The sequence below is a fragment of the Trichoderma virens genome, assembly GCF_000170995.1.
Source record: "Trichoderma virens Gv29-8 chromosome Unknown TRIVIscaffold_85, whole genome shotgun sequence".
Lineage (NCBI taxonomy): Eukaryota > Fungi > Ascomycota > Sordariomycetes > Hypocreales > Hypocreaceae > Trichoderma > Trichoderma virens.
This window is the reverse complement of record NW_014013664.1, coordinates 691,443-716,083: the sequence shown is the minus strand read 5'-3', so window position 1 is coordinate 716,083 and position 24,641 is coordinate 691,443. Positions and strand designations below refer to the sequence as shown.

Here is a 24,641-nt window from a genome sequence, read left to right as displayed (position 1 = left end):
GCCGCTTCAATTCCAAGCACTAACCATAGCCACTTCCAGCTGGAGACTTTTGGTGGACTCCTCCAGGTGCTTGAATCGTGACTAAAGGCACTGTATTTATAGGCATAAATTCTAAACATCCACAGGGCCAGGGAGAGAACCCCCCCTCCCTTGTTGGCTTCAGGGCCATCCATTCTCCCGTCGTCATTATCAGAACGGTGAGTGACGACGACACGCAGCAGTCCCAAGTCGTAGACTGAATTGATTGATGTACTCGTACAAAGTATCAATGTGATAGTAGTATTGCTTCGTATTCCGTTAAGCAGACCTGCTTAGCCTCCCACCTCCCTTGTCTGGCTATGGCTCTTTTTGCGTGCCAAGAAAGAATCCGGCTGCTGACCTGTGTGGTTGGGGAAAGGCCCGACGCCAGCGTGATTGGTGAAAGGAGGGGTTGGATGGAAAAATTCAATTCCCTTCAGTTCGTGTGCTTTTCAAGACAGCACTTCCTTGGAGTTTTACTATTTATTGATAGTTATTGATAGTCGGTTACGCATCCGTGCAGATCATGCACAAGTAGAGCCAGAACACACAACGACGGTGGCCCGCCCTATCGAACATCGATGCCGATAAGCGATCGCCATCTCAGGTATGACGAGCACAAACTCGGCTTCGACAACGAGAGACATTGAGAAATCCAACGCGGTGATGCCTGTGCTCCGTCTTATCCCCAATCCCCCCGCTCTTTTCTTCCCATCTTGCCATCCCACCCACGACTAGGCTACATTGGCCCTTTTTTTCCCTTTTTCCCTCCACCAACAAGCAGCAGCTTACGAGTACAGTGCTCGTGCTAGCTGGAGTGGTTGCCATGTCGGGCTGAAGTGAAGCACCACAACGGCCCAACCACCGCGCCCAGGGACCAGCCACGATTATACGAGTGCCGTAACTGGACGACTGCTGCTTACAATCGTCAGGTAATCGTTCTATTCTTCCATTGGGGCCGTCAGCACCTTGACCAAGGAGGAAACTTTGCGGCGGCCCTTCGCGATGCTCCCGTTTTGGCCACTTCCGCATCGAGCCACCCGCCAAGCAAACACATTCGCTGTTCCCAGTGCGGTCAAATACAACAATACTTGCAGCGTCTTTTTCTCTCCGGTGAGCTTGGCTTCAGCAGCACAGCAAGTACTCGTAATAGTCTACAGTATTAGTTGATGCGGCCGCTCAGCAAAACCCGCCTGGATCTCCAGCGGGGGGTCCCGATGTCATCGCTGGCCCGCTTGCAGCTCTCGTATTTGGACCCTGGCCACCATGCCAGGTTCCCGTTCAGGCTCAGCACCGAGCTAGGGCCAGTCGTTTTGTGATAGTTCGATGCAGCAAAGTGGTGCTACCAAGGTTTTCCGTGGCGCTCTCCAGCTCCAGCTCAACAGACTCAATCGCCATGGCCTCCCGCCAGGTAGCGCCAAGGTACCGGCTCATAGACCATGGCGCGGCCGAGTACCCCGGAATACCGCCTGTGCTCGCTTGTAGCTTGTAGAGCATGTTGTTTGCCCGACAGCTCGTACAGCCCAAGTACGTCAGGCAAGCGTCAATTCAGCGATGCAAGCGCTTCCGGAGCCGATGTCAGTTCCCCAGCCCGATCGTTTCTAGAGCAGTTGAGAACAAAGAGTACATGCAGTAACTCGTATGTCCACCGCTCACCTCGTGTTTCCCTTCTCCACAGCTGTGCCGCCTGTCTCTTCCAGTCTTCCTTTTTTTCTTCTTCCCTTTATATCCCATCCCTCGTCTCTCGCTCAAGGTCACTCGCTTGTCGTGCTCGTGTGTTGCGTTGTCGCCAGTCTCCGTCGCTGTGTTGGTGCCCAAGCTCTGTAGGCGGCGTATAGATGGATCTGAAGCTATAGCCGGTTGCATTCCACCCTGGCCACGATACAGCCTCGATCGACGGACCCTGCTCGCGACCACCGGCCCATGGGATCCTTTATCGGTATCAAAATTTGAGCCATTGTCTCTGGAAGATTACTTCGCCGCCGTAAATCATGGATCGATTGCGCAAAGTGCCACGGCTTGGTCGTCTGGCCGTTGGGCTGCTGCTGGCGGCCGGCCAGCTCACCACCGCCTATAACTTGAACCCAGACTCGGCCGGTATGAGGATACTAATGGTTCAACCGATTCTAGAATCAATGCAGCCGCTAACTCGGGCCTTGCAGACTCTGTCAAGTCGATATCAAAACAAATGGCGGAGGACTTGGTGTCATTTTACAACGGCAATCAGCCTGGCAACACGCCTGGTCTTCTTCCCGATCCATACTATTGTATGTATCTCGCTGTGCCGTGCTATAAACACATTTTCTCAGCTCATTACTAATGCTTGCTCTCAGGGTGGGAGGCCGGTGCTATGATGGGAACACTTATCGACTATTGGTATTACACCGGTGATGATACCTACAACGACATAACCTCACAAGCTCTCCTCTTTCAAGTCGGCGAGACCAACGACTATATGCCGAGAAATCAAACCAGAACCGAAGGAAACGACGACCAAGGCTTCTGGGGCCTCTCCGTCATGTCGGCTGCCGAATACAACTTTCCGAATCCGCCCGCTGACAAGCCACAGTGGCTGGCCCTCGCTCAAGCAGTTTTCAACACTCAAGCCGCTCGGTGGGACACTGAGCACTGCGGAGGAGGTCTACGCTGGCAAATCTTCACATGGAACAACGGTTATGACTACAAGGTAGGTCGAGATTGCGTTTTGTGGAGCTATATATGACCATCAGATCATGCGATGAGACTAACGGTGCATAGAACTCAATTTCGCAAGCGTGTTTCTTCGCTCTCGGCGCGAGACTAGCCCTGTATACTGGCAACCAGAGCTACGCTGACTGGGCTGAGAAGACGTGGGACTGGATGATTAATACGAAGCTCATCAACACCACAAACTGGTACGTCTATGACGGTGCCGGTATTGAGACCAACTGCACCGTTCTTACTCCTTACCAATTCTCCTACAATGCCGGAGGCATGATTCTTGGTGCCGCTGCCATGTACAACTATACGGAGTCGCAGACATGGAAAAACCGCTTGGACAATCTACTTCAGGGCAGCAAAGTCTTCTTCACGGGGCCAAATAACAACATCATGTCAGAGGTTGCCTGTGAATCGGTCAATACCTGCAACGTTGATGAGCATTCATTCAAGGCGTACTTGACGCGCTGGCTAACTATGATGATTAAATGGGCTCCTCACACGTACAAGGTCATCATGCCATACCTACGTGCATCTTCAGTTGCCGCAGCGAAGCAATGTCAGGGAGGCGATAATAAGCGTATGTGTGGCCTCATCTGGTACGATGGCAAATACGACAATACGACTGGAGTCGGCCAGCAGATGGCTGCCCTGGAGATTACCATGTCCAACTTGATCGCGAATAGCAGTGCTCCGGTGACTGCTGACAGCGGTGGCACCAGTGTTGGAGATCCTGGCGGCGGCGGTGATGACATTGGTCGAAACCAGCCGAAAGGACCAGACTACAAACCCATCACCGCAGCCGATAAGTTTGGCGCCGCTATCCTCACGGTGATTGTTGTTGCTTCAGTGGTTGGGGCCATGGGTTTCATTTTCCTGGACGAGACATCGACCAAAGGGCCTGTGGCTCAGCTCAAAGGGTTCCACTCGACTGCCTCTGCAGCCATTGCCACTCTTGCTGCGGGCGGTGGAATGGCTGCAGCTGCTGCCGCCGGTCGAAGGAGGAGCGACAAGGAAAAGGGAGTCCGTATCAATGAAAAGTCGGTCGCCAACAACGGTGATTCGGAGAGCAGCTCAAATAACGCACTGACTGAGCCGGCAATGGTAGCTACAGACTCAATGCGGCACAGTGTAGTGAGTCAACGACGGCTGTCGAACATGCCTATAGGTTGGCCTCATAATCCGTCCGTCAGGAATAGCCTTGTAGTGGCCGAGTCCTCATCTACCGGAGCATCTGCTGAAGACCAGCGACACCGATAGGCGCCCACAACGTTGGGCTGTTTGATAGTTTTGGGCTGGTTGCCCTTTTTACAACGGGCACAGCGGGACGGCGTTTTCTTTTTCTTCTTCTTTTGGGTGATGCATATCTTAGCCGGGGAACTCTCTCTCATTTTTCCCGCGGCGAATCTGGAGTCTTTAAAGGGATATAATCTTGGAACAGCGGCGAAACTGGTCTAGGTTTGGTTAACATGTTGGGTGAATGTATTACGAGCCCGTGTTCAATGACATACACTACACGGTATTTGAAGTCATGATGTGACATGCACATAGGAAGAGAGAGAGGCCGAGGGGGGTTTAGAATTACACGGACAATTTCACAACAGTGAGAGGGGTCTTGTGAGAAATTAGTGCTAGCAATGCTGAGACCATACTGTCGGGTATGAAAACCGCGTTGGATGATAGAGTGACGTATGCAGCCATATGTATTCCGTATTGGGCAATACTGTTGAGGGCATTCTCAAGCTTGTCAAGCGGATATAAAAAATGGAGGACGGCAAATATTATGACACAAATCTGTATAATACATATATAGGAATAGTGATGAAACTACTTTATGATGTTGTTTTATACTGCTTTTTTGTTTGTAGTATTTGATCATATTCGTGTTACGGCCCCTGTTTTTTGACTCTTGCATGCTTACAGAAATTACCGTGGCAGATGATCGGTGGCGTCAATGAAGGCAATTTCCCCGCCCACAGCCTACCTATACAACACGAGTACTTGCGAATATCTATACATAGGGCTGAAGCTATAGAAGGGATTGTCAAATGAAATGACATGAAAATAAAAAAATGGTTTAGATAAACTCTCCAAAACTGATGCTCTACAACCAAGTCTCAATCAAGGCGACCAGTAATAAGGTAGGAGTTGGACGGTTAGGGAAGTACCTAGAGAGAAGTACCGTATCATTACAAACTGTTCCTAATCTGGCTTGACACCCAAGTGGGTCGGTGGATATTTCGGCCGATCTGGGAACCTCGTGTCTGTTTAATATCTTGAATTGCACGACTTCAAAGTGCATTTCCCGCACCCTCAGGGGCTCTTTGAGGCCGCAACAACATGTCGATCAATCTCCTCGACACCAGCACTGCAAAAGGGGATCGCGACAACTCGTCGTTGCTGTCCCCGATTGCATACGACGATGACGCGTCATCCATCAACAGCCGAGACCAAGATACCGACAGCGAGGACGATGCGCTGCAGCAGCGCGCCAGAAACAGCCGCGAGCTGCTGGCCCATGACCGCATCGTCTTGATGGAGGAGGAGGAGCTGGACCAGCTGGTGACGGACTCGAGGCGCAAGCAGGAGCTGGTGCGCCGTGGGTCCGCTCTGGCGCTGCCGAATCCCTTTAGGAACCTGGGGCGCAAGCCGAGTCTGGGAAGCATGTCGACTGCGGGCAGCTCGAACGAGAATATTGTGTCTGAGAAGAGATCGGCGGAGAGGCAGAAACAGAAGAGGCGGGAGAGGAGGGAGACTAAGAGGAAGAGGGTCCTGGAGGAGGCTCAGCATGGCGAAGATGGCGAGCTCATGTACGAGATGGAGGAGGGCGGCATGAAGGAAGGCAGTTCCACCGGCGACAGCAGCGAGAGCGACGAGTACGATCGTCGCAACCTTAATGCCTTTGCTCAGGCAAAGTCACAGCGTGGGCGGAGCTGGCGCCGCTGGCTGTTCATACACTTGCTGATTGCCATCGGATTCTCAATCCTCGTTCTGGCCTCCTGGAAGCTGTCAAAGGGTCGCAAGTCCAGCTTCAAGATGCATCTCGCCAGCAACGGCACTGCTGTGTTTGGGCCAACCACAATCATCATAAGCCTCGACGGCTTCCGTGCCGACTTTTTGCAGCGGGGACTTACACCAAGGCTGAATGCCTTTGTCAAGGAGGGCGTCTCTCCCAAGTGGATGCATCCGTCGTTCCCCTCCGTCACCTTCCCCAATCACTATACTCTCGCGACCGGCCTATACCCCGAAGCCCATGGTATCGTAGGCAACACATTTTGGGATCCCGAGCTGAAGGCCGAGTTTCACTATACCGATCCTGCTCGGAGCTTGGACCCCAAGTGGTGGGGTGGAGAGCCGTTTTGGGTGACGGCTGAAAAGCAGGGCGTTCGAAGTGCGATTCATATGTGGCCTGGCAGCGAAGCACATATTCTGCATGCGGAGCCTACTTTTGTCGACAAGTATAATGGCAAGGAGGATCTCGACAACAAGGTTTCTCGGATTCTTGGTTGGCTGGACCTGCCCGGAAAAGAGAGCGGATCTGTCGAGGCTAAAGGCTTGCGACCACAGCTCATTGCTGCGTATGTTCCCAACGTGGATAGCGATGGTCACAAGTATGGACCAAACAGCACGGAGATTCGATCTAGCATTCAAAAGGTTGATACTATGATGGACCAGCTCTTCAAGGGGCTCGACGCAAGGAACCTGACACATATCGTCAACGTCATTGTGGTATCAGACCACGGCATGGCCACGACGGATACAACTCGACTGCTGCAGCTGGAGGATCTTGTCGACACTTCCAAGATTGAGCACACTGATGGCTGGCCGCTATATGGGCTTCGACCCAAGAACCTCGACGATCTGCAGGGTCTGTACGACGGCCTGGCAGAAAAGGCCAAGTCGAACCCCAACTTTGACGTCTACCTCCGTGATGTCAACATGCCGGAGCGTTATCACTTTTCACAAAACGACCGCATTGCTCCCCTCTGGATTGTCCCCAAGACCGGCTGGGCAATTGTCACCAAGGAAGAGTTTGACGTTGAGAAGGCGAAGAAGGAGAACCTCGTGTATCATCCCCGCGGCTTACACGGGTATGACCATGAACACCCGCTTATGAGAGCCATTTTCATCGCCAGAGGTCCCGCGTTTCCTCACCCGGCGAATAGCCAAGTTGATGTATTTCGTGAGTGACACTTGTCCTTACAATGATTGTGTGACCTTGGCTAATACTTTGTTTCCAGAGAATATTGAAGTTTATAACTTGCTGTGTGACTCATTGGGCCTAAAGCCGAAGCCTAACAATGGCACTTTGCGGCTGCCTCTGAAACCAATTGGTACCCACGAGGCTGAAGACGCGCCTCAGGTACCGGTGGATCCAGTTACGTCCTATACGATTGTTTCGACTTCGACCTCCTCGCAGGTTGTAAAGACTCAGACTATTCAGCGTCCGTCAGTTCCCCCTGAGCCAACCACTTCTTCTACCGCCCTGTCGTCAATCTCCTCGACATCTCTATCATCAACTACCTCGACATCTCTGCTGCAGCCGCACACTACTTCAAGCGAGGCAGCAGTGACCCCTACAGAGAAGCCCCAAGATGGCAACAAGGGAGACCAAAACGATGATGAGTCCTCCGGTGGGCTGAAGGGTATATGGGACTGGCTTTCCAAAGAAATAGACAAAGTCTGGCATAAGATTACCGATGGATCGAGTTGAGTTGCATCTGATAATACCACCTCACAGCGTTTAAGAGTTTTTGAAGCACGCGTATTGTTGATAGAGGCGTTTGGGTGGTGCGATTTATTCAGCTACATGGATATACATGGGTTATATGGTTTTTATAAGGAGAAACATTGCGATTAATTTTTCGCCTCATGGCATGTCTTTAGGTTCTCGCGATCTGGTATCGTTATGAGGACTTTTATATAGCGGCTCATTGATAATTACTTTCCATATTAATACATACATTGCATGCTTCGAGAGGACGATGGCTTACCCTAGAAGATTGCACCTTGGGCATTAGGAACTTTATCTCTGTTTTGTAAAATTCAACTCGTCATATATTCTTGGAAGGAAAAACTCTCAAGTGGGATAGTTTGAGTGGCGATTGACATGCCATGTGCTCGAGGTCCATTATGGAACGCTGCCCCTCATTATGGAAGAGGTCGAATCAGAGCGGAATGCCTTCCAAAGTGACGGGCGACCCACATCCGTGTGGGGAACCGCTTCAACAGCCGGTGGCATGGATGAAAAATTAAACCAGAGCGTTAATAAGCTCGGAGCTCTGGATAATACGCGTCGCGACTTGGGAAATCGCATTTGTACATTCACGGCGTCAACCTGTACATACTGATCAACCGCACACTTGGCCTCTGACTTTTGCACCACGCTCACTGCAGCGGGTTCGGTATATTAAGACACATATATTGGACACATATATTCATTACCTGCTTACCACTTCCTTTCATTCCTTTCTTTCTGCTCTTATTAATCCGTGTTTCTGACTCAGTTATTGGTGTAACACCGTCAGTGTGAGGCGGCCATACAGCCATTGGCCAGACAAAGGCGAGAACCGCTCTCTGCCTAATCTGCCTGGTTACCTGAAAGGCAGCAGAGACAAGCTTGGCTCTTTTGCACAGCCCTGCCATTACCTGTAATTTTTTTCTTTCTTTCGGTGTCGTCCTCTGCCAATAGAACAAGGACAGCGCATTGGGCTCCATGAATCGCCAGGCGCTCGAGGAGGAGCTGACGGTTCAGGAGGTGATTCTCGACTCGCTGCGGGACGAGACTGCCGAGGATGTCGAGGTGCAGCGTGACGAGGCGCGGAGGGAGATTGTGAGGCTGAAGAGGGCGCTGAGGAGTCTTTCCAAGGGTGCCGGCGGCGCTGATGAGGGTATGAGAGCAAGAGCCTGATATTGGCCGTTTGCGCGGATTCGATGCTGATTCGGTGATGTTCAGGTGGTCCAAGAGCCGCACATGCCCAAGGCCTGGCCTCACAGGCTCCAGCGTCACCCCAAAGTGAGTACGTGCGTTGTCCTCCAGCTATTGCTTGAATCCCAATCCAATCCAATCCTTATCGTTTGGGCTCCTTCTCTTGCCTTTTTTCACTTTTTTTGCCCAACTCGATTGAGCATTTCCTCCTTGCATCTGCAGCAACAAGAGGCCTGAAGAAGCCTGAGGAAGCAGGCATCAAATTCACGGTGCTGGCATCTCCCTTTTCACCTTCCTCTGGATGCTTGTGCACTCGCCTTCTCTCCCTTGCATCACTTCAATTTTTTTTTTTCGCCTCCCGCTGCATTCACGCCACTCCACTAGCTTGATTCTATCGACAAGTGACAAGTGGTCATTATCCCCCCTTGCCCCAGAGCCTCCGTTATTCTGTACCGGCAAGGTCTCAGTCACCCGGTCCTGTCTGTTTCATCAGACCCTCTTTGGCTCTGTTGCCAGCTCTCTGTGCGACGTATAAGGTGCCCGCTTGTCTGCTTCCCCCAAAGCCTTGGGCGCTTCTCGAGGCGTTATTCCTCCTTTAGGCTCGCCATCAACTTCCGTCTTGAGGTGATTGAACTTTATAAGACTGACTTCTTTTGTGTCTGAAATCCAGGTCAAAGCCGAGCAAGGACACCGGCTTCTGCTGGAGCCTCAAGGTCGCATCGTCCCTCTGCCGTGATGGATACCCCGCGACAGCTGCGGCCTGCTGAGGATGGAGGCAGCCCCTCGCTGGTGATGCTGGGTCGAAAGCGAAATTATGATTCAACTAATCTGAGTGCTGGACGTGAGTCGAGTAAGTCTCGGCGGACTACGCCGTCGCCGTTTGGTGGTTTCTCAGGACAATTTGACCCTCCATCTGACGGCGAAGTCGAGATTATTGATCTAACTGGGTATGTGCCGTCGATGTAGATGCATTTGTATTCATGGTTGATTGCCCATCCCTCTGTAGCTAGACACTGACACAAGAGGCAGGGCTGATGTTGATGCCGACTCGACACGGATCGCGGAACAATATAGACAAGCTGAGCGGCACCGGCAAGAAAAGGCGGATAGAGAGATGGCTCTCCTTCTGTCAAGTCAAGACTCGCAGCCTTCGTCTCGGAATGCTTCTGGGCCTTCTCGAAGCTCAGGTCCCCAGCAGCCTTCCGCCTTTTCTAAGATTATGGCGTCTCAACGCTCTAACGCGCCCGAAGCCCCTATCGAAATCAACTCCGATGATGAGTTTGAGGGCTTTATGCCTAGTGCTGGACCTAATGATGCGTCAGTATCTTGGAATTCAATCATTTCCACACCTGCCTCGAACCCGTCATTTGGACATGGTCAGTTCTCGGGCCTCTCAGGGCAGCAACAACTCCAGGGGTTCAGCAACCCCCCTACCCCTGTTGGTAATGGGTTTGGACCTGGATCTTTCGGAGCTGTAAGCCAATCGTTCCCAGGCACGCCTTTTGTTAGGAATCATCAGGCGACGTCTCAGTATGTGCAAATGCCTGGAGCATATCCCAGACCCCCTATGCGGCCGGTCCTCCCAAGCAATGGGAGCTTCACGCCCTTGTCGGATATCATCAACAGAACCAGCATGTTTGACTATGCCAACCGTCTCGATGAACATGGCAACCCGTTTTCTGGCCAGCTAATGGATTATCTCAACGACACATTCCATGATCCTAGAGTAACGGAACAGGAGTTGGATGATTTGTTGCAAAATATCCGTCCGGACATGGAGATTCCGGAAGGAAAGCGAGATGGAACTCCAGAGGGCCTTAAGCACGCCCTGTACCCGCATCAAACGCTGGCACTCACGTGGATGAAGCAGATGGAGACGGGGACTAATAAAGGTGGTATTCTGGCTGACGATATGGGTCTTGGAAAAACTATATCGACATTAGCTCTCATATTGTCACGCCCGGCCCAATCTCGCCCCAAAGTAAGTCATAGCCAGTGTAGCTTTTAACCTCTATTTGCATCACTTGTGCTAATCATTATCATAGACAAACTTAATCATAGGCCCACTGGCCTTGATTCGTCAATGGGAAGAGGAGATTTATAAGAAAATTAAACCCTCGCATCGGTTGTCCGTGTTTGTATACCATAACAAAAAAGCCACGGCCGACGATTTGCTCGGGTTTGACGTCGTCTTGACCACTTATGGCACCATAGCCCAAGAGCTGAAACGCCTTGACAAGTTTATGGAGGAGAATGCAAACCGCAACATCGACTTTAATGATAGAGCCAATTCAGCAAAGTTTCCACTATTGAACCCGAGAAAGTCTAGATTCTACCGCGTCATCCTCGATGAGGCACAATGCATCAAAAATCACACTACCAAGACCGCCAAAGCCTGTCACAAGCTCATCGCCACCCATAGATGGTGCCTCACGGGAACTCCCATGATGAATGGCGTTCTTGAGCTTTACTCCTTACTCTGTTTCCTTCGGATAAAGCCATATTGTATCTGGGACCAATTTCGTAGAGTAAGAGCCTCAGCCCTGCCCCCCCTTCATTCTTCTTGACCCGTTCTTCAAACTTTTGGCACTTTACTAACTCTAATTGTTCCACAGAGTTTTGGTGTGCTCTTTGGCCGAAATGGCGATCCAAAAAGTGTCGCCATGAGCAGGCTCCGTGCTCTCCTCAAAGCGATTATGCTTCGTCGCAAAAAGGACTCTAAGTTAGATGGGAAACCGATTCTAAGACTGCCTAAGAAGTTGGAAGAAGTTGTGTATGCTGAGCTCTCGGGAGACGAGCGAGACTTTTACAATCAACTTGAAAAGAAGTCCCAAGTACAGTTCAGCAAATATCTTCGCGAAGGCAGTGTTGGGAAGAATTACTCCAGTATTCTGGTTCTCCTGCTTCGACTGCGTCAAGCATGCTGTCACCCCCACCTCAACCTAGATGTGGATGACGTTGCTCCAATCTCTAGTGAAGAGATGCTTGAGTTGGTCAGGAAGCTGGATGCGTCTATTGTAGCGAGGATCAAGGAGGCCGACGCCTTTGAGTGCCCTATATGTTACGATGCTGTCCAATCACCAACATTTTACACACCTTGTGGGCATGACAGCTGCAAACAGTGCCTGGCCCAGTTGGTGGATAGTGCAGCGGCCATGAATCTTCAGCAGGGCAATGATACCAACACGGCAACGGCTAAGTGCCCTGTGTGTCGTGGTCGCTTCGATCCTAGGCAGTGCTTCACCTATGAAGCATTTCAACAGATTCATATGCCAGAATCTATCAAGGCATCTACTTCTGAAGGAGAGGAGAGCGAAAGCTCTACTGAAGATGAAGATGAAGATGACTTTGACGAAGATGATGAAGTAGATCGCTATGGTGATTTGAAAGACTTCATTGTGCGGGACGGCGTTGAGAGTGGTTCAGAGTTGGGGGAGCAAGACCAAATAAAGAAGGAGAAGAAGAAAAAGAAGAGAAAAGACAAGAAGAAGGCCGATATCAGGCCTTCTATGCTGAAGGCTCTTCGACAAGATGCGTCCAAGAATAAAGCTGCTTTCAAGAAGTACATGAGCTATTTGCGAAAAACTTGGCTACCTGCCGCCAAGGTGTCAGAGTGCATGAATCTATTGAAGGAAATTCACGCGACTGGCGAAAAGACGATTGTGTTTTCTCAGTGGACCCTTTTATTGGATCTGCTCGAAGTGGCCGCGTGGCATGACGACTATCCAGGCAAGGTGAGGAGATATGACGGAAGTATGTCTGCAGAGCAGCGATTTAACGCGGCAAGAGACTTTCGCGATAAGAGCGACGTCAAGGTCATGCTGGTGTCTCTGCGAGCGGGAAATGCCGGACTCAACCTCACCGCGGCGTCTCGCGTCGTCATTATGGATCCTTTTTGGAATCCGTACATCGAGATGCAAGCCGTTGATCGTGCGTACCGTATCGGCCAGATGCGAGAAGTCAAGGTGTACCGGATTTTAACCAAGGAAACCGTTGAGGACCGCATCGTCGAGCTTCAGGAGCGGAAGAAGGAAATGGTAGAAGCGGCACTGGATGAAGCTGAAAGTTCAAAGATTGGACGACTAGGCGTGAACGAACTCAAGTTCCTTTTTAGCGGTCGCTAGGGGTGACTGGGATTTGCTTTTTCATTTTGCTCTCTCTTTGTTGCCTTTGTGGCTGGGATTTACGAGCTTATTTGAGATTTTTATTTTTTTTTGGAGGATGGATGATGACTTGTTATTTCTTTGGAATGGTTATTGCTGAGAGCGAGGTCGCAAGCGAGCGAGGTCGCAAGCAGGCGAAGGCGGATTTTGCTATGAACATGAGACGAAACGGCATTTTATGAGCGATGGAACGAGACGAAACGGCATGGTGTCAGGTAATGAAATGAGAGGAAGCAAGCTTGTGTTTTAGTGATGGACGATATAGACAAGCCACTAAATTGAGTGAGTCATTTGATGTTTATAAGGTTTCTTGGACTCTGTGGTACGTACATGCACGATTGTTACTTTGTAATAGAAACATCCCAAGGACGCAATATATTCTTGCAACTACCAAAGACTCCTAGTCCAATCATTAAACGAAACTCCGTGCCTCCTGTATGTATATGCCGTATTGCCTGAAACGAAACAAGAATCAGACTCAATTGTTATTCACGCATCAAAACCTCGTTATAGGATGGATATTTTTTTTTTTCAAAGTTCCTCTGCTTCCTCCGTCTCGTCATGCCATGGCTCTCCATCCTCAGCATCATCTGCATTTACCACTGTCCAAGCCGCCTCTAGACCCGTAAGCCACATGTCAATCTGAGCTGGAACATTCACATAGGGCAAGGAAGCGCCCACGGCGAGCTGCTCGTCCTTCTAAGCGAGCTCCTGCGCGGCGACGACGAGCGACCTGATGACGTCCCTCGCGGAGCGGGTTTCGCTGGCCCCGCCAACGGACCACTTCCACGTGTTGGAAGTTCCGTTTTCCGCGGTGCTGCTGAGAGACAGAGCTAGTTCGCCGGCGTCTTCTCCTTCGTGCTCCATGGAGAAGTGGATGTCGATGATGTTTTTGTCGACGGCTTGGCTGGATGTGCTTTCTTCAGGGGCGGCGGGTTCGTCGTGGAGGATAGTTCCGGAGGAGAGCATAGTGACGAAGTGGTTGGTGAGGACGCGGACGACGACGGTGCGGAGGTAGTCGCCCAGAGTTTGGACGCTGGGATAACCCTCCGCCCAGGGGGGGCACATGGTTGGGAGAGGCGATGAGGGCGGGAGGAGGATGTAGTAGTACGTAGCCGTGACGGGGAAGCTAAACGCACGGGCTCGAATGATGAATGAGATTTCGGGCAGGATGGTGATTTCGAGGGTAAAGTCTTGCGTCTGCAAAAGGTTGCGGACCAAAGTCTGCGATGCGGAGAGCTGGTTCGGCCCACGAGAATTGGGGTCGGACGCACTCGCTTGCGTGGTGCGTAGGATGACCGAAGAGGGGAGGCCGGCCTTTTGAAGGGTTTTAACCAGCGCGCCGACGTATTGCATGGATTCCTCAATGTTCTTTAGATACATTGTGCGTGCGAGGATGGGGCGAAGGAGAGCGTAGGACTGCTGGCGAGAGGAGCGGGAGATGTGAGGGGGGACGGGCCGAATTCTCATAAGCTCATTATATCGATGGGCGTAGCTGAGGAGGATATGCAACACCATGGATGTCTTTTCCGCCAGGCCATTCTCTGGAAGATGCTCGTCATGGGAGGGACATGATTCCAGAGGAAGGAGTTCAAAGGTGATTTTCATTGCGTCGTCGGCTTGGCATGTCAATTTTTTCCCTTCAGGCTTGACATCGTAGGCGGCTAGTGACCGCGACTCTTTGGTAAGTTCATGCCAAAGTTCTTGTGAGAAGATGGTGTTGCGTGCTTCTAGAACGCGGGACTCTAGCGAGCCATCCTCAGAGGCTGATCGTGTAGTGGACCGCCCAATAATCTTGCCATCTCGTTCGTATGTCACGACAAGAGCTTCCGATACGCCGCCTAGCCGACCAAAATCGAGATCTGTTGAGCTATTGTCGCCGCGTCTCATTGGCGCTAAGCCATTATTCTTGAATTCGGGAGCGGCTGGGAACGAATTAGTTGCTGCAGAGAATCAGTCCATCAGATGGCTCAAGATTTAACATACCCTCCGAAAAGCCAAATTTAACGCCCAAGGTATGCCTCTCCTGCGGAACCTTGCATACGGACCAGCCAGCTTTCCTGACTGAAATGATGTCTTCCCAGTATTTGCTCTCTGCACTAATCTCCTTTTCCAAGAATGCAGCGGCTTCTTCTGCGGAATCCCTGGTCTTGTTGATTTCCATAATGGTCCATCCCATAGCGATCGCTTCTTGATCTTTTGTCTTGGCTGGTGTGGAATTGGAGTCATTGAGCCTGTCCGCGCCGAGAGTACCAATTCCGACCATGTCGCGAAGCTGCTGCGATAGGGTCAAGCCAGCCTGCGTCGGGTTCTGCTTGGAGAGGAGAAGGGACATGGAGTCGAGGGTCAATAGAGCGATGTTACCGGCTATACTGAAGTTGCAGAGTCAGTACGTTTATCTTAAGCTAAGTAGATGTGTATCATAACCATTATGCCGGCCATTCTTACTCGATGTTCTTCAAGACCTCCATGCGCGCAACGTTGGGATCCTTCTCTGCAACTTCGTTCTCCGCCCCAGCCTCGGACATGTCCTCATCGTGATCGGCCGCTCCATCGGAACTTTCGCTGTTTTTCAGATCTTCGCGGAGTTTTTCTTCTGTTACGGAGCGGAAGCCCCCAGGCTGAGCGTTGACCCGAGCGATGAACTCGGCGAGATTCTTGGGCTTTTGGTCGGCAACGGGGAACGGCCGCAGTGAGAGCGGCGGCGGGCCGTCGCCTGAAGACATGGCGGGTCTAATCGGTAATCAGCAGCTCTGTTGCGAATAGTGTCGGCCTCATTAGATGGACTGCGACACAAATGACGAGCAGTCGCGTCGTCTTGTGAAGGTCTGGAGCTGCAGCTTGACGAGGCTGAGAGCTACAGCCTACAGGTATGGTGGTTGGAGGAAGACTCCCAGTGGGGGTCAGCTAAGGGCCATCGCTGATTTGCTGCATGGCTTGGCGCTGAATGGGCTGCTGCGGAGCTGAGGCTTGTACCTGTACGCAGCAGGTAGGTGCACAGATACATGAAGTGGTAGCCTTGCGGCGTTGCGTAGTGCTAGTAGAATTGCGTGTTAGCGCATCGATGAGCGCTCCAAGTGGGAATTGCTGGAGCTGGCCTTGCTGTAGAAAAGCCCACATACCTGCTGCGAACTTAGTTATTGCGAACCTATCAACTTGGAACCTATCACGGATCCGAATTTCAGCACACTAGTGGCAACTCCAGCTGTAGTGTAGCACTGCTAGTATTACTCCGTCCAGCGCTGCTCGCAAAGCTCCGAAAGCTGTCCATCCGTGAATTCCTACAGGGGGCCCTAGCGCAGTAGCCGCCGACTGCCGGAGCTCCGTGCTGTGCTGTGGGCGTGGGAAGCTGGTGCAGCCCTGTCGCAAATTGCAGGCAAGCGCATCTCGACTTTGTGCATCTCGCCGATTCCCAAATTCCCTCATTGCCATTACGTGGTGTTTGTAGTCAATGCCCAATTGCTGTGACGGGATTGACCATGCCAAGGCATCATGCGATATGGCGCGGGATCAGGATCTGTGCGGCGCCGAATTACGAGCAGTTGAGTCCAATTAAGTTCCAGTAGCACCAATTACGTAGGAGGGGTCGGTCAGCTGTAATGACGAATGATGAATATCTTGCTGTCAGCGATAAACAACAAGTTCAGCTCCAAATCCTCGGAGAGTCGGAGAGGAGGCACCATCTTCCTCCCTCTTGGAAACCAGTCCTTTATATTCCTCTAGATCTTTTACCAAGGAAATTGTTGAGAAAATCTGAGGAGCAAGGGATAAAACCTAGAGAAAAAAAAAGACAGCCCCGCCAGCTGATAACATCCATTTAAGGGCCGATAAGAGCTTCTGTCTACCAATTCCCCTCATGCCACTCTGAACTACACCAACATTCCATACCGTATCATTTGCTCGCCATCTCCTAATTTTGCTCATCCCTGAGCTCACGGGCGACAGGCCCTCTTAAATGCCTCTTCAGAGTTACCTAGAATTCTTTCCGGGGCCCATTGACATTCTCCTTACCTTCCGCCGCTTCTTTCGACGAATTTGGCGGGCTCTCTTTCGCGGACTTGGATACACCACCACTTCAGCCTTTTCTTCGAATCTTCCGACCAGAATGGCTCTCAAGAAGAAGATTGCCGTCATGACCTCGGGAGGCGACTCCCCGGGCATGAACGCCGTTGTCCGCGCCGTTGTCCGCATGTCCATCCACATGGGCTGCGATGCGTTCTGCATCTACGAGGGATACGAGGGTCTGGTGCAGGGCGGCGACTTCATCAGGCAGATGGGATGGGACGACGTCAGAAGCTTTCTGTCCGAAGGCGGAACGCTCATTGGAACCGCTCGATGCATGGCCTTTTACGAACGACCGGGCCGGTTGACGGCCGCCAAGAACTTGGTGCTCAATGGCATTGACGCCCTCATTATCTGCGGAGGCGACGGCTCTCTTACCGGTGCCGACAAGTTCCGGGCGGAATGGCCTTCATTGCTTGAGGAGCTTGTTGACAACAAGGAGCTGACTCCGGAGCAAGTTGCGCCGTACAAGCATCTGAACATTGTCGGCCTGGTCGGGTCAATTGACAATGACTTGTCCGGAACGGATGCCACCATCGGCTGCTACTCTGCCCTCTCGCGTATCTGCGAAATGGTTGACTACATTGAAGCAACGGCTTCTTCACATTCTCGTGCTTTCGTTATTGAGGTCATGGGACGACACTGCGGTTGGCTGGCGCTTCTAGCCGGAGTTGCGACGGGAGCCGACTTTGTTTTCATTCCCGAGCGGCCCAGAGATCAGGACTGGAGAGAGGACATGAAGGTCGTGGTTCAGCGAGTGAGTTATCATAACCAAATCAGCGCAGTCCTCTTTCTCTTTAAATATGCGACGCACATGACTAACACTTGGTGATTTCTTCTTCCTTGCGATAGCACCGTAACATGGGAAAGCGAAAGACCATTGTCATCGTCGCAGAGGGCGCCCGTGATAAAGACGGCACCAAGATCACTCCCACCGAAATCAAGGACCTCCTGGCAGACAAGAGCGAAGGCGGTCTCTGCCTCGACACCAGAATCACCACCCTGGGCCACGTCCAGCGAGGAGGCACAGCAGTCGCCTACGACCGCATACTTGGTACATTACAAGGTGTTGAAGCCGTCAAGGCTGTGCTGGAGGCCACACCCGAGACCGAAACATGCTTTATTGCCATCAACGAGAACAAGATTGTGCGAAAGCCGCTTATGCAGGCCGTCAAGGAGACTAAGGAGGTGGCCGTTGCTGTCGACGCCAAAGATTTCGACAAGGCCATGGGCCTACGAGATACCGAATTCTCGGATCAGTACAAGTCCTACCTGACAACGACCAATGTGATGGTGGAAGATCACAAGTTGCCTGAGAAGAGCGTTAGTCTTGCCACTGTTTTGCGATCCTATATCCTTTCTCGCTTCTTTCCCCTTCTCTTTTCCTCTTCATTTAGCAAACAACATTGACTAATTTCCTGTGTAGCGAATGAAGATTGGTTTCATCAACGTCGGCGCCCCTGCCGGTGGTATGAATGCCGCAGTGCGCGCGGCTGTTGCATACTGCCTCTCTCGCGGGCACGAGCCCCTTGCCATCCACAACGGATTCGCCGGATTCGCTCGCCATCACGGCGATTCTCCCCTCGGAGCCGTGCGGCCCTTTGACTGGCTCGAGGTTGACGGCTGGGCTAGCAAAGGTGGCTCGGAGATTGGCACCAACCGAGAGCTCCCTTCCGAATCCGGCATGGAGCTGATTGCCAACCTCATTGAGCAGTACGAATTCGATGCCCTGTTCATTGTTGGTGGCTTTGAAGCTTTCCACGCCGTCTCTCAGCTGCGCAAGGCTAGAGATGAGTTTCCGTCACTGTGCATTCCCCTTTGTCTCTTGCCGGCCACGATTTCCAACAACGTTCCCGGCACCGAGTACTCGCTGGGATCGGACACTTGTCTCAACGAGTTGGTCAACTACTGCGACAAGATCAAGCAGTCCGCTTCGGCCACCCGACGCCGTGTCTTTGTTATCGAGACGCAGGGTGGACGCTCGGGCTATGTAGCCACGCTGGGTGGCCTCAGCGTGGGGGCCTCGGCCGTGTACATTCCCGAAGAGGGAATTAGCCTCGAGATGCTGAACGCGGACGTCAAGCACCTCAAGGAAGTTTTCCGCAAAGACAAGGGCCAGTCCCGCGCGGGTCGCTTGATTCTCGTCAACGAAAAGGCCAGCAAGGTCTACGACGCAAAGCTCATTGCCAACATCATCCGTGAGGAGGCGCACGACCGGTTTGAAAGCCGTGAGAGCATTCCCGGACACGTGCAGCAAGGAGGCGTTCCCTCGCCCATGGACCGCTGCCGTGCTGTTCGACTAGCCATTAAGTGTATGCAGCACCTGGAGGAATATGGCCGCAACGCGCACAACCGGGTGAAGAAGGATCCCAACAGCACAAGCGTCATTGGTATCCAAGGCTCCGAGGTCGTCTTCACACCAATTGAGGAGCTGGAGGAGAAGCACACAGACTGGCCCAACAGAAGACCCAAGGTGGCCCACTGGCTGGACATGCGAGAGGTGGTTGACATCCTGGGTGGAAGACCAGACTATCCCAAGCCGGAAAAGAGCTTGACAGGACTTATTGCCAAGGATACAAAGCGCGGAATCTACTCAGGTGCGGACTAATGGGTTGCTTATGATTACTTGTTGTTTGTTTGGGATTGATGAGGACGAGAGGGATTACTTGGGCTTGAGGAAAACGAGAGTATCAACGTAACATGGGCTTGTTCAATAGTGTTAACAAAAAAAAAATGACTGAGAAAGAAAGAAAAAAACATCATTACGAAAGAAATATCAGTATTTAAAAAACATCATTATAAAAGACAGACTTGATTATAAACAAGTCAGCATGGGAGAGCAGAAAGGGGAAGATTGAAGATGGCTGTGAGATGCCGCCGCTGGGGGCCGAGAACTGGCGATGTGGACTCGGCAGCAGAGCCGCAACGGGCTCTCTGGCTAGGAGATAAATGGGCAAATGGGATACGTGTACAGTACCAGAACGGAGCACGGCAGTCAAGAGTGAAACGTTCCTTGCATCTCATGGGCGATGCTAGCAGAGCAGAGAGCGTTTGATGGCGGAGTCTGTGCATGTGGACCTGCGTTTGCTTGTAAGCTGCAGTTTTTAGTGTCGATTACTCCCAGGTTGTTGTTGGTTTATTACACCTGGAGCGCTTAGCCATAGTAATACTGCCCACCTACCGAGGTCTCTGTATATATTAAGTGCTGCTATATCTACGATTCAGGTTTTGTCTAGACCTCAATTATGGTTATTCTTAATTTATCTCGCCTGGGCCTTGATGGGCATCGTGAATCGAGTCTCGAGACACACACACACACCCTCACGGCGTAGACGAGACCACCATCGCCTAGCCCGGGTCGGGGTCACGATGCCAGGGCTTAGTGACGCATGTGACGGGGGGACAGTTTGTCTAGTTCCAGCCGGGACCAGGGACGAAGCTTGAGCCGTGACGCCATGTCCTTCGCTTTCCTTGTGCTTTGCAGTCGAAGTGGATGGACGCCTTGTCAGGCTCTCAGGCTTTTGGTTCGCGGCGCATGTCACCGGACGGGGTCACTGCGAACGCTCTAGTTTCGATGGAGTGGGAGTGGGAGTGAGTGGCCCGGTCTGGTTTCTTTTCCTTTCTTTTTTGCTTTGGTGCATATTTCTTCGAGAAGGTTGTGGAAAGAAGGGCGAGGCCCAAATTATGCCTAACCAGGGGGGGAGGGGAGCATGGCACTTTGCGGTTCGCTTCCCATGAAGAAACTATGCCATCATCATGCTGTGTCGCTCTCTGCTAGCGAGGGGGAGCGAAGCAGAGAAAAAACCCGCAAGATGGGATTAGTCGCTGCACTATTGCGTCAGGATATGGCAGACGCTAATGGGGGAGCTTGGTTCTGGCATCAGGTTGGGCTGGAATCGAAGTGGTTGGTTGGGGTCCTTTTTCACAGCCCCTCCGCGATGGAGACGGAGCCGGGGGTGGAGGTTCTTCTTCTTTGAGTGAGTGAGGGAAGCAGAGAGAACCATGAGGGTGGGTTACTGGGCAAGAGTCACAGCAGAGAGAGAAAAAGAAAAAAAGAGGGACAACAGAGAAGAGGGTCGTGAAATGCTGCGCCTTCTCAGGCGGCAAGGTCGAGTGATTGGCGGCGCTCGTAAAGCTCAAACTTGCAGCATGTCCCATTTTCTGCTAGGCGTGGAGGCATGGATGGCCCATGGACCGAGCCGCTGCTAGATGTTGTGTGGCCGTGCTAATAGCGAGAGTTTGGTGGATTAAGCTGGAGGCGTTGCGCTAGCAGATCCAAGGCTGGACTGGGATGGGATGGGATGGATGGATGGGATACTGGAATATTGTAGTGTATGGGCATCTCCTGATTGCATTGACAACAGACTTGGATTTGGTATCGAGCATGGAGTGAGTGTCTCACATCTGGGAGCCCAAGCGAAAGGAGCAGCGTCATCGTCGGTGTCGCTGCCACGACACAGTCTCTATCATCTTGTTGCTATGCCATGATATGATACCTTACCTATGCTATGCTATACTCGTACATTGCGGTACTCGCTTCTGGCTTATAGACTCCATCCGCATGCATCGCGAGTGCATGTATATCCTTTGTAACAACCCAGTCATTCCCTTCAACCCCATCAGCAATGCACGACCCAGGTATCAAGGTAGGATGCAGTCCCCGCTTAGGCTCCAAGACAAGAGCAATCCCAAGACCCAGATTGTAGAGAGAGTCAGAGCCTAGATGTTTCAGCACATGAAAGAAAGCAAAAAAAAAAATAAAAAAATACATGGAATCCGAGAAAAAAAAAAAAAAAGGTGCCTTTCATCTCGTAGTGGCGCATCAACCACCCCCCCTGCCTCTTTTTTCGGGCCTCCAATGAATGACACAAGACATCAGGTCAACTTTGATCGCCTGAGCCAGTTTCTCGCTGCCGGGATGACGTTGGCCAACCCCTGTCGCCAGCTGATACTGCCTTGCTGCCTCTAAAAAGTCATCACTGCCCCTCTGGCCGTTGGCGCCCGCTTTACAAGGGCTAGAAAATCCTCAAAACCAGCAACGGCCTCTTGGTTCGCTTCTTTGTCTTGTCTCGGTAACTACCAACTTGCATTTGTCGCTCGAATCTGTGCTGCGCGCCTGTTTCCCGCTTCCGTCGACTCTCCCCGCGTGGCTCTTTATCTCTCCCCAGCAAATGTGAGTGCTCACTCTCCCACTCTCCCACTTCTCTTATCCAAGAACAAAAGAAAAAAGGAAAACGTCACAAGGGAGGCCGTTTCGTCTCAGCCGCATGACGTTCCCACCTTTTGGACCCCGCTCCAACTCCTCCCGCTTATACTGATTGATAAAGCAAAGTCACCGCAGGAAACCCTTTGCCCGGCTTTTGTTGCTCAAACACATACAAAGGGAAGCGCCCAGCTTCATCTTTGGGCTTGACTTGAAACCTACGCCACCCGAGACCAAGACACAAGAACAAGACGAAGCATGGCCTATCAGGAGCGAGACTACCGTCGCTCTGCCGTCGAGTTCGACGACACCATCCGCACCCGCACCGTCACCCGCAGCCCCGCGCCACCCGCCCCAAGAGCCCGCCGAGGAGACTTTGAGGAGTTTGACGTGCGCATCCGTGAAAGAGATGGCGATCTGCCCGAGTTCCTGAGCCGTTCCCGGAGGCCTGAGGCTGGTCCCATGGTCCTGCGCCAGCGCGAGGCCGATCCCTATGAGCGCCCGCCCAGGGAGCAGAGCCCGGTTCGCTACCGCGAGGAGCGCATTGTGCGAAGAGCCCATAGCGTTTCGCCTTCAGAGCCCGAGCATGAGCACTCTCGCACCAGAATCGTCGAGAAGATCAGGAGCCCCTCCCTTGCCCGGCGCAGGTCTCCTTCGCCCAGAGCCGTTCGCTATGTCGAGCCGTCCGACGCTGGTTCTGAGCACATCCGCATCATCGAGCGAGAGCGCGAGCGTGAGCGGGTGCCTTCGCCCTCACCTTCGCCCCCTCCAGCACCCCCTGTCATCCGCGGCCCAGTCATTGAGCGCGAGGTTATTACGCACTACACAGACATTGACCATGGTGAGTTCCCCTTCTCTCTGGCTGGTCTTGGCCCATCAGATGTTGTCAATTAGAGTTCGATGCTAACGGGTTCCTAGGCATGATTCAAGCCAGACAGCCATCCCCGCCTCCAGCGGCCCGGCCCCGCCCGAGGGAGCGCGAGACCCGCGAGACAGACATTGACATTTCCCTGTCCAAGGGCCGCACTGAGGTTGACATTCACCGATCTGCCAGCCGCACTCGCTCCAAGAGCCGTGAGAGGCGCTCCAGCCGCTTCTATGACGATGACATTGTCATCCGCCGCGACTTGAAGGTTGAGGATACAAAGACCCGCAGAAGGGCTCACTCTGCCGCCGCACGCCCTGCCGAGGAGGACGAGGCTGAGTACATCACCTCCAAGGTCGATGGCCGAGGACACATGGGTGAGGCCTGGGGTGGTGCCACCAAGAAGTGGGCCATCGTGGACGTGCCTCCTGGAACTGAACGGATACGCATGGATGGTGTTGGCGGTGCAACCACCGACACCACCTGGTCCAAGTACAGCGGTGTGCGGAGGACCAAGTTTATCCCGGAGAGAGAGAGGGACAGAGATGACCTGTCCAACAGGGCGCCGTCGCCTCCTCCCGCTCTCAGGGGTGAGCGTGTCAGCGTTTCCGTCCTCGACCGTGAGCGTGAGATTGAAATCGACAGGCGGGTCGGCCGCTCCCCTGCTCCTCCACCACCCAAGGAGATGTGGACCGAGATCACCAAGGACCTGGTAATTCGCGAGGCCATCGAAGAGCTTGGCTATGAGTATGAGGAGACTGACCAGTTCTTCTACGTCATGGACTACCTCAAATATGTAAGTCATTATCCGTTAATCTGTTCTTACATACAGTCTGCTAACACAAACGTCCTCGCAGGATGATGTTCTTCAATTGACTGAGATCACTGAGGATATTCGACGATCTAAGCGACAGCGAGAGCGCGAGATTCGATTCGACCGAGAGCGTGACTACTACGAGGAAATTGACCGACGGACCTATGACAGACGCGCACCCCCTCGACGGGACGAGCGTGAGCGTGTCAGGGAGACTGAGGTGATTTACGACCGCGCTGCTCCTCGCTATCGTTAAACCTGCCGTCCATGTGCCGAAAGCCCATAGCACGATTAATTCTTTTATGAGTGAGCTTGGGTATTTGTCGACTTGCCTCTTGTTTGTTTTTGGATGTAAAGAAGCTATTTGCCGCGAGAGGCGAGAATAGTCTGTCTCGAAAAGAGAAAGGAGGGAATGTATAGCATGGATGGGATAAACTGAGCTGGCTTGATATTATCATTTTTTCGCAGGGACGATTCAAGGGGATTTGAGGGGGACGAGAGTGAGAAGTTGGATCATTTTTTCTTATTTCTTTCCTCATGTCTTACGATCCATGAATGCTTGATGACGACTGGGAGTTTAAATTGTTTTTTTCTTTTCTTTCTTCTATTTCTCATTTAACATGTAATGAATAACGAAAAGGCAAATAAACATACTCTTTGATAAAACGTCTTTCTGGTAATACCTCTCATCTACAAACTACCGAGGCACTACGCAGCACTACGTGACACCGCATTATGATGTCTGATCTATTCCACCCACTATACCTAAGCAGTGACAACAGCCATCAATCGGTTAATCTATACGCATCAAATCGGGAGCAAGCAATTAAATTGTTAAGCCCATCATACGATGCTGCCTTGATTCGGCCCAACGCGGCCTAATCCACACT

At 52.1% G+C, this 24,641-nt stretch overlaps 6 protein-coding genes across 6 annotated transcripts; 5 read left to right on the top strand and 1 right to left on the bottom strand.

Moving 5' to 3' along the window:
• Window positions 1–2,009: 2,009 nt before the first annotated feature.
• TRIVIDRAFT_213831 (glycoside hydrolase family 76 protein) lies at window positions 2,010–4,375 on the top strand (the record flags this gene model as incomplete). The annotated part of the gene is made up of 5 exons (XM_014097596.1): window positions 2,010–2,115; window positions 2,181–2,285; window positions 2,352–2,704; window positions 2,776–3,635; window positions 3,698–4,375. 5 exons carry the CDS (start codon window positions 2,010–2,012, stop codon window positions 3,750–3,752), a joined length of 1,479 nt encoding a protein of 492 aa, XP_013953071.1.
• A 680-nt stretch (window positions 4,376–5,055) lies between these two features.
• On the top strand, window positions 5,056–7,692 carry TRIVIDRAFT_80706 (uncharacterized protein; the record flags this gene model as incomplete). The annotated part of the gene is made up of 2 exons (XM_014097595.1): window positions 5,056–6,898; window positions 6,957–7,692. The coding sequence occupies 2 exons, from the start codon at window positions 5,056–5,058 to the stop codon at window positions 7,427–7,429; spliced, it is 2,316 nt and encodes a 771-aa protein (XP_013953070.1).
• A 736-nt stretch (window positions 7,693–8,428) lies between these two features.
• On the top strand, window positions 8,429–12,756 carry TRIVIDRAFT_112647 (uncharacterized protein; the record flags this gene model as incomplete). Its single annotated transcript, XM_014097594.1, has 5 exons — window positions 8,429–8,606; window positions 9,315–9,591; window positions 9,674–10,625; window positions 10,690–11,172; window positions 11,260–12,756. Coding segments are annotated over 5 exons (3,387 nt in total), but the record flags the coding sequence as incomplete, so codon positions are not given.
• Window positions 12,757–13,506: 750 nt separating this feature from the next.
• TRIVIDRAFT_193946 (uncharacterized protein) lies at window positions 13,507–15,533 on the bottom strand (the record flags this gene model as incomplete). Its single annotated transcript, XM_014097593.1, has 4 exons — window positions 13,507–13,668; window positions 13,783–14,732; window positions 14,794–15,179; window positions 15,256–15,533. 4 exons carry the CDS (start codon window positions 15,531–15,533, stop codon window positions 13,507–13,509), a joined length of 1,776 nt encoding a protein of 591 aa, XP_013953068.1.
• Window positions 15,534–16,912: 1,379 nt separating this feature from the next.
• Window positions 16,913–19,477, top strand: TRIVIDRAFT_57691 (uncharacterized protein; the record flags this gene model as incomplete). Its single annotated transcript, XM_014097592.1, has 3 exons — window positions 16,913–17,626; window positions 17,722–18,192; window positions 18,296–19,477. The coding sequence occupies 3 exons, from the start codon at window positions 16,913–16,915 to the stop codon at window positions 19,475–19,477; spliced, it is 2,367 nt and encodes a 788-aa protein (XP_013953067.1).
• A 2,439-nt stretch (window positions 19,478–21,916) lies between these two features.
• Window positions 21,917–24,419, top strand: TRIVIDRAFT_216643 (uncharacterized protein; the record flags this gene model as incomplete). Its single annotated transcript, XM_014097591.1, has 4 exons — window positions 21,917–22,042; window positions 22,202–22,913; window positions 22,991–23,733; window positions 23,795–24,419. The coding sequence occupies 3 exons, from the start codon at window positions 22,331–22,333 to the stop codon at window positions 24,005–24,007; spliced, it is 1,539 nt and encodes a 512-aa protein (XP_013953066.1).
• Between the last annotated feature and the right edge of the window lie 222 nt (window positions 24,420–24,641).